The sequence below is a fragment of the Cricetulus griseus genome, chromosome 5 (assembly GCF_003668045.3).
Source record: "Cricetulus griseus strain 17A/GY chromosome 5, alternate assembly CriGri-PICRH-1.0, whole genome shotgun sequence".
Lineage (NCBI taxonomy): Eukaryota > Metazoa > Chordata > Mammalia > Rodentia > Cricetidae > Cricetulus > Cricetulus griseus.
This window is the reverse complement of record NC_048598.1, coordinates 34,844,457-34,855,744: the sequence shown is the minus strand read 5'-3', so window position 1 is coordinate 34,855,744 and position 11,288 is coordinate 34,844,457. Positions and strand designations below refer to the sequence as shown.

Sequence of the window (11,288 nt, the reverse complement as noted above, 5' to 3'; positions counted from 1 at the left end):
TTTCGAGACAGGGTTTCTCTGTGTAGCTTTGGAGCCTGTCCTAGCACTCTCTCTGGAGACCAGGCTAGCCTCGAACTCACAGAGATCCGCCTGCCTCTACCTCCCGAGTGCTGGGATTAAAGGCGTGCACCACCAACGCCCGGCCCTTCTTAGAGTTTTTAATGCTGGTCTTGGATAAAGCCTAAGGATTTACATTGCTTATCACCTCCCAGCTGGCACAGTTTTAGGAGACGAATGACCTGATGACCACTGAATTGGCACAACCACCTCATTTTTCAAAGAAGAAAGGGGCCCAATGTTTAAATGAACATCTCGTCTTAGATCCTTTACTAAATTTGATTGTTTTCTTTTTTTGGGGGGGGGGGTTTCAAGACAGGGTTTCTCTGTAGCTTTGGAGCCTTTCCTGGAATTAGCTCTTGTAGACCAGGCTGGTCTCGAACTCACAGAGATCCACCTGTCTCTGCCTCCGGAGTGCTGGGATTACAGGCGTGTGCCACCACTGCTCCTGATCCTTTACTAAATTTGAAACAAGAGTCTCATTCCTTCCCTCTGCTCTACATATTTCACTACTCATCTCCTACAGGCAAGATTCCTCTCTCATCATCCCAGTAAAAGTACAATATGAAAACTAAAAAAACTAACGTTGAAATATGGACTTGGCTCAGCTCTTACCAGCTCTCTCACTAACACGATCTAGGTTAGACGGATTGAGTTGTATTTCGCCAGTTTCTTTCATCTGGGTCGGCCTTGAGATGTGTGAGTCCAGGTCAGCTGTCCCAAGGTACCACCTTCCACTGAGGTTTATCTGTTATTTCCTTTGGATAAAACTCAAGCTCTGAATTTTCGGCACTCACAAATGTCACAACCGTGCTACAACGTCATCTTTTTTTGTTGTGTTGTGTATTTTGTTTGAGACAGGGTTTCTCTGTAGCTGTGGAGCCTGTAGTAGCACTTGCTCTGTGGCCCAGGCTGGCTTCGACCTCACAGGGATCCCCCTGCCTCCGCCTCTGCCTCCCTGGTGCGGGATGAGAGGCGAGCCCCACGCTGGCCCCGCTCTGTAGCATCATCTTAGGACATAATATCAAGAGACTCCTGGAAGTCAAGTGCCACCTCTGTCAACTCGCGAGAGTCTTGCTTTCCTGCATCCTGTCTGGGATCTGCGCACAATGACAGGCGCTTTGGCCCCAGCGGTTTGATGATTTTTCTGTCAGTCTTAAGGTTCCAAACAAGCCTTGTCCTTTTAATTCGATCATCGAGATCTCGCGACATTTACTGGGCGGCCTCAGCTGCGCCTACGCGGATCTCTTTTTAAAGAGCAGATGCAGGTCACTCTTGGAGCAAGTGGCTCTTAGCATCCCGTGCCCGGAGCGCCCTGACTACTTTCTGGAAACTCCTGTCTGCTTCTTGCGGGACACTCGGCCACCAAGATGCCTCGAATTATGATCAAGGGGGGCATGTGGAGAAATACCGAGGATGAGATTCTGAAAGCAGCGGTCATGAAATATGGGAAAAAACAGTGGTCTAGGATCGCCTCACTGCTGCACAGGAAATCGGCAAAGCAGTGCAAAGCCAGGTGGTATGAATGGCTGGATCCAAGCATTAAAAAAACCGAGTGGTCTAGACAAGAGGAAGAAAAACTGTTACACTTGGCCAAGCTGATGCCAACCCAATGGAGGACCATCGCTCCAATCATTGGAAGAACAGCGGCCCAGTGCTTGGAACACTATGAGTTCCTCCTGGACCAAAGTGACCAAAGGGACAATGAGGAGGAAACAACAGATGACCCCCGGAAGCTGAAACCTGGAGAAATAGACCCAAATCCAGAGACAAAACCAGCTCGGCCTGATCCGATTGATATGGATGAGGATGAACTTGAAATGCTCTCTGAGGCTCGAGCCCACCTGGCTAATACTCAAGGAAAGAAGGCTAAGAGGAAAGCAAGTGAGAAGCAGCTGGAAGAAGCAAGGCTCCTCGCTGCCCTCCAGAAAAGACGAGAGCTTCGAGCAGCTGGCATAGAAATTGCGCAGAAAAGGAAAAGGAAGAGAGGAGTCGATTATAATACTGAAATCCCATTTGAAAAGAAGCCAGCTCTTGGTTTTTATGATACTTCTGAGGAAAATTACCAAGCCCTTGATGCAGACTTCAGGAAGTTATGACAGCAGGATCTCGATGGGGAGCTAAGATCTGAGAAAGAAGGAAGAGATAGAAAACAAGACAAACAGCGTTTCAAAAGGAAAAAAGAATCCGATTTACCGTCACCTATTCTTCAAACTCGTGGTGTCTCTGAGTTTACTAAAAAGAGAAGCAAGTTGGTGCTGCCTGCTCCTCAGATTTCAGATGCAGAGCTCCAAGAAGTTGTCAAGGTAGGCCAGGCAGTTGCTGGGCAGACTGCAGAGGAGTCTGGAATCACAAACTCTGCTTCTAGCACTCTCCTGTCTGACTACAAAGTTACAAACAACAGCATGGCTCTGAGAACACCCAGGACACCAGCCTCCCAAGACAGGATTCTGCAGGAAGCTCAGAACCTCATGCTTTGACCAATGTGGACACTCGGTTGAAAGGTGGGCTTAATACCCCACTGCATGAGAGCGACCTCTCTGGTGTGACCCCACGGCGGCAGGTTGTACAGACTCCAAATATGGTTCTGTCTACTCCTTTCAGGACCCCTTCTAATGGAGCTGAAGGGCAGACTCCCCGAAGTGGAACGACCCCCAAACCAGTCACTAATGCTACCCCAGGTAGAACACCCCTTAGCAATAAATTAAACATTAATCCAGAGGATGGAATGGCAGACTACAGCGACCCCTCTTCTGTGAAGCAGATGGAAAGAGAATCTCATGACCATCTCTGTCTAGGGTTGTCATGATTTTGAAATCGTTCTACCAGAAAATGCTGAGAAGGAACTGGAAGAAAGTGAAACAGATGATACCTACATCAAAGATGCTGCTGATGTGGACGCTCAAAAGCAGGCCATCAGTGATGCTGAGCATGTAAAGGAAACGAATGCACAAAGCTGTTGAGAAGGATCTACCGGACCATCTGAAGTCAATGAATCTATTTTAAGACCCTTCAATGTAGAATCACCTCTAACAGATTTACAGCAAAGTGAAGAGCTGATCAGAAATGATCACTATGTTCATTATGACCTTCTTCATCTATGAACCATCTGTAAATAAAAAAGGAAAATGTGTTGGAGTTGCTACCAATAATTCAGATCACATTACGTATCTTGAGCATAGCCCTTACGAGAAGTTCTCCGAGGAAGAACTGAAAAAGGCCCAGGATGTGCTGGTGCAAGAGATAGAAGTGGTAAAACAAGGAATGAGCCACAGAGAACTCTCCAGTGAAGCCTACAACCAGGTGTGGGAAGAATGCTACAGTCAAGTCCTGTATCTTCCTGGTCAGAGCCGCTACATCTTGCTAGCAAGAAGGACATAATCGAATCACTTGCAAAGAGACGAGATAAACCAGGGTCACATGGCAACAGAAGCCAAAAGAGCTGCAAAAATGGAAAAGAAGATGAAAATTTTGCTTGGCGGTTACCAGTCTCGTGCTCTAGGGCTCATGAAACAATTAGATGATTTATGGGACCAAACTGAACAGATTACTTAGAGCTCCGCACTTTTGAAGAGCTCAAGAAACTCGAAGAGTCTACTATTCTCCAGAGGTTCGAGTGTCTAAGAGAAGATGGGCAGCGGCAACAGGACAGAGAAAAAGAGCTACAGCAGAGATACTCAGACCTGATGATGGAGAAAGAGACTTTACAGGCAAGGTTCTGAAGCACAGCTGATGCTCTCCACAGAAGAACTACTTGCTGGTTTCATATCTGTGAGGCTGAAACTGATGTTTCTCTTCACTGACAAATTTACCCTGCACCTGTGGTTTCTCAGTTGTTTGATACCACTGATCTTCCGTGTTCTGTGTTACAGACTTGGACTCTTGGATAATGAGGGTTTAAATTATCCAGACGCTCATTCTTTGTCCCTGTCATGTGTGGAGAATTTCCTAGTTTAGGCCTGTAATTTAAAAAGGCTGACTTTAAATACTGCCTGTGTGTAAACCCTTGAATAAAAGAACACGTGAAAAAAAAAAAGGCACCTGAATTCAACTTATCTCATTCCTTCTATGTGAATATTGATCTCATGTGATGATGGTATCTGCTGGGTTCTTCCACAATAAAGTTATCACTTTTGTAATTAATGTCATTCTAAGAGAGTGTTTGAAAATTAGTTCTAATATTCCACACATTTTTTTCTCTAATTTCATAAGCAACTGGTGGTTTTTGTCTGAATGTGGTGGTTATCTGGAGGTGACTTTAATTCTATGCTTTCTTCTCATTTGTTCACTGGATTTCTACATTTTTTAAGGTATATGCATTAGCTACTTTTCTTTATTTTAATTTAAATTCTTTAATTATTACTCATATTTACATATCCATCCACCCCCATTCCTTCTCCCTCCCATCCACCCATGTTTCCCACCAACACCCCCCAAACCATCCCCCAACTCCTACTCAGGGATAGTGAGGCCCTCCAAGTCAGTCATATCGTTTGGGGGAGGGCCTAGGCCCTTCTTGCTGTATCTGGGCTGCAATAGAACCTCCATAGGGAATGGGCTCTTAAAGTCCATTTGTGCTCTAGGGTTAAAGACTGGCTCCACTATAAGAGGTCCCATAGACTGTCTTGTCCCCCTAGCTGGCACCCACATTCAGAGGGCTTGGTTCAGTCCAATGTTGTTTCCCCAGCTGTATGACAAGGGTCTCCATGCTCTCACTAGGGCATGAGAACTCTAGAACACTAGAACACTAGAACTCTCAGGTCAAGTGTTTCTGTGGGTTTCTACAGCATTGTCTTGACTTCCTTGCTCATCCCTCCTCCCTCTCCACAATTGGATTCCAGAGGTATGGTTCAGTGCTTAGATGTGGGTACCTGTTTCTGCTTCCAACAGCTACTGGATGAAGGCTCTAGGAATGGTAACCAAGGTAGACAACAGTCTCATTATAGGGGAAGGGCATTAATGGCAGTTTCTCCACCACTGCTTGGATTCTTAGTTGGGGTCATCCCTGTAGATCCCCTAACATTTCCCCTGTGGCAGACCTCTCTCCAAACCTGTACTGTCTCCCTCTATCAAGGCATCTCCTTTCTTGCCCTCCTCCATTTCTCCCCTGTCTCAGTTCTCCTGTTCTCCTCCCCCTCCCCTTCTTTCCTTCCCCCCTCCTTCCTCTCCACCCATGCCCCATGCTCCTGTAGGGAGCCGTTCCTGCATTCTCCATTACAATGATGGTGCCTGCAGACACCGAATGTAAATTATTTCGCAGGCGCTGGGTAATTTCCATTCCTTTGATCTCTGCCTATCCCGTGGCTCATTTGGCCTGAGGAGCTAAAGCCATTCATAGGGTAACACATCCCAGGCGGGCTGCCAGCCTTTATTAAGGAACGGGATTCTTGGGCCGGGGTCTCCGCTCTGGTAAGCTTATGCTCTCCCACTCTCAAGATGCATTAAAGCTTTCCTGCAGAAGGATCCGAGTGTCCTGTGTGTATGTTTCTTGCTGGCGAGAACATATAGCGCGCGGGACATCTGGTGCCGAAACCCGGGAACTTGTTAACATCTCCGGCATTGCGGAGACCCCTCTAACGGGGCGGATTCAGAACTGCAGGGTGGTAAGTTCGGAGAGGTATGCCTTATTCTGACACCTTCTTTTTTGACTTTGCTTTTAATTTGTCACCACTATGGGATGGAAAAGCCTTAATTCTAGTCTTTATTCTAATTTTGTTCACATTGGTCTTATATTATGCCCACCGTGGCTGGTGTTCCAGTTTGAGACCAAGCTTACCCCAGGTAGCCTCCAGCATAATGGGCTCTTCAAAACAGAGAGACCTAATTAAAAACTGTCTAGAGATTGAGGCTTGCCGTCCCATGGTAGCAGAGAGTCAAAAAACGCTTAAAGAGGTACAGGATAATATATCAGAAACCGAACGAGATGAGAGAATAGGAGCTCAAAAAAGGAAGGACATGTCCAAGGAAAAAGGCCCTCCCCAGGATATAAAAAAAGGGGGAGAGAAAATAGGGAATAACCGGTCACACCCCGGTAAATTTAAGAGAAATAAAGACTCAAAACCTAGCCTCTGCCCTACAACGAAACTAGAGGCCTTGGAGCTGAGCAGCTCAGACTCTGAGATTTTAGACTCTAGCAAGGAAGCAGAGCTAGAGGAGGCAGCAGCACGATATAAAGAGGACAGATACCACCCCAATAGATATCGGCTGCCAAAAGTGAAAGCAAATATGAGGCCATCGCCTGTTAATCCAGTGGGTGTACTTCCATCAGCACCCCCATTATTTGGTACTGACTCTTTTTTACCATTAGAGGAGCGAAGGAAATTGCAGATGGCTTTCCCAGTCTTTGAAAATGAGGGGGCAAGAGTACATGCTCCCGTAGACTATAATCAGATTAAAGAATTGGCTGAATCAGTCCGGAAGTATGGGGTCAATGCCAATTTTACAACAATACAAGTAGAAAGACTAGCAAACTATGCTATGACACCCACTGATTGGGAGACAACAGTAAAGGCAGTGCTCCCCAATATGGGACAATATATGGAGTGGAAGGCTCTTTGGTATGATGCAGCCCAGGCACAGGCAAAGGCCAATGTCACAGCAGAAAATGAAAATCAGAGACAATGGACCTTTGAAATGCTGACAGGACAGGGGCCACATGCCCTCAATCAAACTAATTACATTTGGGGCGTATATGCCCAGATATCAGCTGCCGCCATTAAAGCATGGAAGGCATTGACAAAAAGGGATGAATCAGGTGGACATCTTACAAAGATAGTCCAGGGGCCCCAGGAGCCATTCTCAGACTTTGTGGCCAGAATGACAGAGGCCGCTAGCCGGATATTCGGTGATGCAGAACAAGCCATGCCTCTGATTGAACAATTAGTCTTTGAACAAGCAACTCAAGAATGCCGAGCAGCCATAGCCCCCCGGAAAAGTAAAGGTTTACAGGACTGGTTAAAGATCTGCAGAGAACTCGGAGGGCCACTTACTAATGCAGGCTTGGCCGCAGCCATCTTACAAACCCAAAGGCGCCGAAATATGTCTGCCTGCTTTAACTGTGGAAAAACAGGGCACCTTAAAAAGGACTGTAAAGCCCCTGAAAGGACTAGAGAAGTGGAGTTGTGCAGGCGCTGTGGAAAAGGTTATCATAGGGCCAGCGAATGCAAATCTGTGCGGGACATAAAAGGTAGGCTTTTACCCCCTAGGGAGGAACCTAAAGCGTCCCAACCAAAAAACGGGCCGCGGGGCCCATGGTCCCAGGGCCCTCAGAAATATGGGAACCAGTTCCGGAAAAGCAACTCAGAGAAGGAAGGGACTCCCGAGGACACTCCGGAGTGGACCTGTGTGCCGCCTCCGACTTCTTATTAATGCCCCAAATGAATGTTCAGCCGGTCCCAATCCAGTCTCCGGGGCCTTTACCCCCCCCCCCCGCTACCATTGGGCTTATTTTGGGCCGAGGTTCCTTGACCTTACAAGGACTCATTGTGTATCCTGGAATCGTAGATCCATATCATAAGGAAGAATTCCAGGTCCTCTGCTCCAGCCCTCGGGGCGTGTTCTCCATAAAGCAGGGAGATAAGATCGCACAATTAGTGCTATTGCCCTCCCCTGGGGATAGAGAGAATTGCACCTCCCGAAAAAGAGCCTTGGGCTCTACCGGTAATGATTCAGCATATCTGGCCATACCCCTAGATGAGAGACCAACTATGAAATTATTGGTTAATGGAAAAGAATTTGAGGGGATTACAGATACAGGGGCGGACAAAAGCATCATTTCATTGCATTGGTGGCCGAAATCCTGGCCTACTGTGATTTCATCTCATTCTCTTCAAGGCCTTGGATATCAATCCTCTCCAGCTGTTAGTGCTGCCGCCTTGGTCTGGCGGAGCACTGAGGGCAGGCAGGGACGCTTTACCCCTTATGTTTTGCCCCTCCCAGTAAATCTGTGGGGGCGAGATGTGTTACAAGCCATGGGCATGACCCTGACCAATGAGTATTCCCCTCAGGCATCAGCTATAATGACAAAAATGGGCTATGTACCAGGAAGGGGCCTGGGCAGAAGGGAGCAAGGTAGAATAGAGCCCATTGAACAAAAAGGGAATCAAAGTAGAAAAGGACTGGGTTTTATTTAGGGGCCGTTGAGGCTTCACGACCCATACCATGGAATACAGAGGACCCGGTATGGGTCTCTCAATGGCCATTATCCTCTGAAAAGCTGGAAGCAGTCACAAGACTTATACAGGAGCAAGAACAGTTGGGGCATTTAGAAAGTTCCACTTCTCCCTGGAACAGCCCAATTTTCATTATCAAAAAGAAATCAGGAAAATGGAGGTTGCTCCATGACCTGTGGGCTATTAATAACCAAATGCGCCCTCTGGGCCCTGTCCAGAGAGGCCTCCCTTTGCTTTCTGCGCTACCCCAAAATTGGAAGCTTATTATTATAGATATTAAGGACTGTTTTTTCTCATCCCCCTCTTTCCTCGGGACCGGCAAAGGTTTGCCTTTACTGTTCCCTCACTCAATCACATGGAGCCAGACAAGAGGTACCAATGGAGAGTGCTGCCACAGGGCATGGCCAATAGTCCAACTATATGCCAATTGTATGTCCAAAAGGCATTGGAACCTGTTAGGAAGCAGTTTACATCCATGATTATGATTCACTATATGGATGATATTCTTATCTGCCATAGGAAGATAGAGGTCCTGCAACAAGCCTTCCCCATGCTGGTAGCTGAGTTAAAACAATGGGGACTGGAGATAGCATCAGAGAAGGTCCAGGTCTCAGATACCGGTCTCTTCCTGGGCTCAGTAATTACCCCAACAAAAATAATCCCACAAAAAATAGAAATACGCAAGGATCATCTGAGAACCTTAAATGACTTCCAGAAACTCTTGGGGGATATAAATTGGCTGAGACCCTTTTTAAAGATCCCCTCTGCAGATTTAAAACCCCTTTTTGACATCCTGGAAGGTGAACCTCATATTTCTTCCCCCAGAAGCTTTACTCCGGCTGCTTGTCAAGCCCTACAAAAAGTGGAAAAGGCCTTGCAGGATGCACAATTGCATCGCATAGATGAGACACTGCCATTCAGCCTATGTGTCTTTAAAACGGCTAAGTTACCGACCGCCGTCTTATGGCAGCATGGGCCGTTGCTTTGGATTCACCCAAATGCTTCCCCCGCTAAGATCATTGATTGGTATCCGGATGCTGTCGCGCAGCTCGCACTTCGGGGAATAAAAGCAGCTGTCGCTCATTTTGGCAGGGACCCTCATCTCTTGGTTGTACCTTACACTGCTGCACAAATTCAGACTCTGACAGCTACATCTAATGACTGGGCGGTGTTGGTTACCTCCTTTTCAGGGAAAATTGATAATCATTTCCCAAAACATCCAATCCTACAATTTACACAAAATCAGGCTATAGTGTTTCCACAGATGACAGCAAAGCATCCAATCCCGAATGGGACGGTGGTTTATACTGATGGTTCCAAAACCGGTGTAGGGGCTTATGTTATAGGGAATAAGGTAGTTTCTAAACAATTCAATGAAACCTCACCCCAGATCGTTGAATGCCAAGTGGTGCTGGAAGTCCTTGAGGCCTTTCCGGGGCCACTTAATGTTGTATCAGATTCCTCCTATGTGGTTAATGCAGTCAACCTCCTTGAAACTGCTGGTATAATACGACCCTCCAGCAGAGTTGCAGGTATCTTTCAAAAAATACAAATTACCCTATCAAACAGGAGGTTCCCTGTTTTTGTCACCCATGTTCGAGCACATTCGGGGCTCCCAGGACCTATGTCCTCTGGGAATGATTTGGCAGACCGGGCCACAAAGCTGATGGCTGCCGCCTTGTCCACCCAGATACAAGCTGCACAAGAATTTCATCAGCGCTTTCATGTGACGGCTGAAACCTTGCGCCGTCGATTTGCTTTGACAAAGCAGGAGGCTAGACAAATTGTTACTCAATGTAAAAACTGCTGTGAATTTTTACCTGCACCTCATGTAGGAATAAATCCGTGCGGCATTAGGCCGCTGCAGATGTGGCAAATGGATGTTACACATGTTGCCTCCTTTGGAAAACTCCAATATGTTCATGTCTCAGTGGACACCTGCTCAGGCATAATTTGTGCCACGCCTTTGACAGGGGAAAAGGCCGCGCATGTGATTCAACACTGTTTAGAGGCCTGGGGTGCCTGGGGAAAACCTCATATCCTAAAAACAGATAATGGGCCGGCTTATACCTCTCAAAAGTTCCAGCACTTCTGCAGACAGATGGAAGTTACCCATCTGACTGGCCTACCTTATAACCCTCAAGGACAAGGCATTGTGGAACGTGCCCATCACACACTTAAGTCTTATTTAATCAAACAAAAGGAGGGAATGGGAGCATCCTTACCCTCGGTGCCAAGAGTTGCAATATCCATGGCACTCTTTACCCTTAATTTTCTAAACATTGACGCTCAGGGCCATACCGCGGCCAAGCGTCATACCTCAGAACCTGAGAGGTCAAAAGAAATGGTAAAATGGAAAGATATCTTAACTGGTCTTTGGAGAGGCCCGGATCCTATTCTCATAAGATCCAGGGGAGCGATATGTGTTTTTCCACAGGATGAAGAAAATCCTCTGTGGATCCCAGAAAGACTCACCCGAAGAGCCCCTTTGGACCTTCAAAAGTCGGAACTCCACCCTCTCCCCGGGAGTTGAGAGCCGCTATTATTATCCAGATTAACTCCTGACCTTGGCGGAGAGATTGTCTCGCTTAAGGGGTGGGGATGGGATTGTTTGATGCAGCCGTTTGCGGATTGGTGTTACTTCTCTGGCTGGTCTGTAAACTCAAGGCTCAAACTAAGAGAGGCAAGATGGTTATCGCCCAAGCGCTTATTTGGCTAACTATGCTTAAGCAATAGGCCGCCAGACAGACAGCTCTTGCACACCCGGAGCCTAGGCTCATTGCACAGGGTAGAGTGTCTGGTTTGAGCAGCCCATGAGGGATGTCGAACAGAGCTTCACACAGAGAAGTTGCCCAGTATGCAGGCTTCTCTGGGAGGCATGTTGTCCTGCATAAGGGTTGCCTGCCCCAGCCTCCCTTTCCCAGAAAAACGGCAGAGGACAGGTCGAGAGCACTTCGGGTCAAGCTAACAGCCTGATGGCGACTCTTGTACACAGTCTTAATGTTTGATTTGGGAAGGTACAACCTCTGCCTCTATCCCTCAACATATGGGTGACCTATT

The 11,288-nt window shown here is 47.1% G+C and overlaps 1 protein-coding gene and 1 pseudogene across 1 annotated transcript; both read left to right on the top strand.

Annotated features, from left to right (window-relative positions):
* Nucleotides 1-1,427: 1,427 nt before the first annotated feature.
* On the top strand, nucleotides 1,428-3,779 carry LOC100774021 (annotated as a pseudogene).
* Nucleotides 3,780-3,989: 210 nt separating this feature from the next.
* On the top strand, nucleotides 3,990-8,322 carry LOC113835892 (igE-binding protein-like). The gene is made up of 2 exons (XM_027417290.2): nucleotides 3,990-4,018; nucleotides 5,925-8,322. The coding sequence occupies exons 1-2, from the start codon at nucleotides 3,990-3,992 to the stop codon at nucleotides 7,423-7,425; spliced, it is 1,530 nt and encodes a 509-aa protein (XP_027273091.2). The 3' UTR covers nucleotides 7,426-8,322.
* Nucleotides 8,323-11,288: the final 2,966 nt, after the last annotated feature.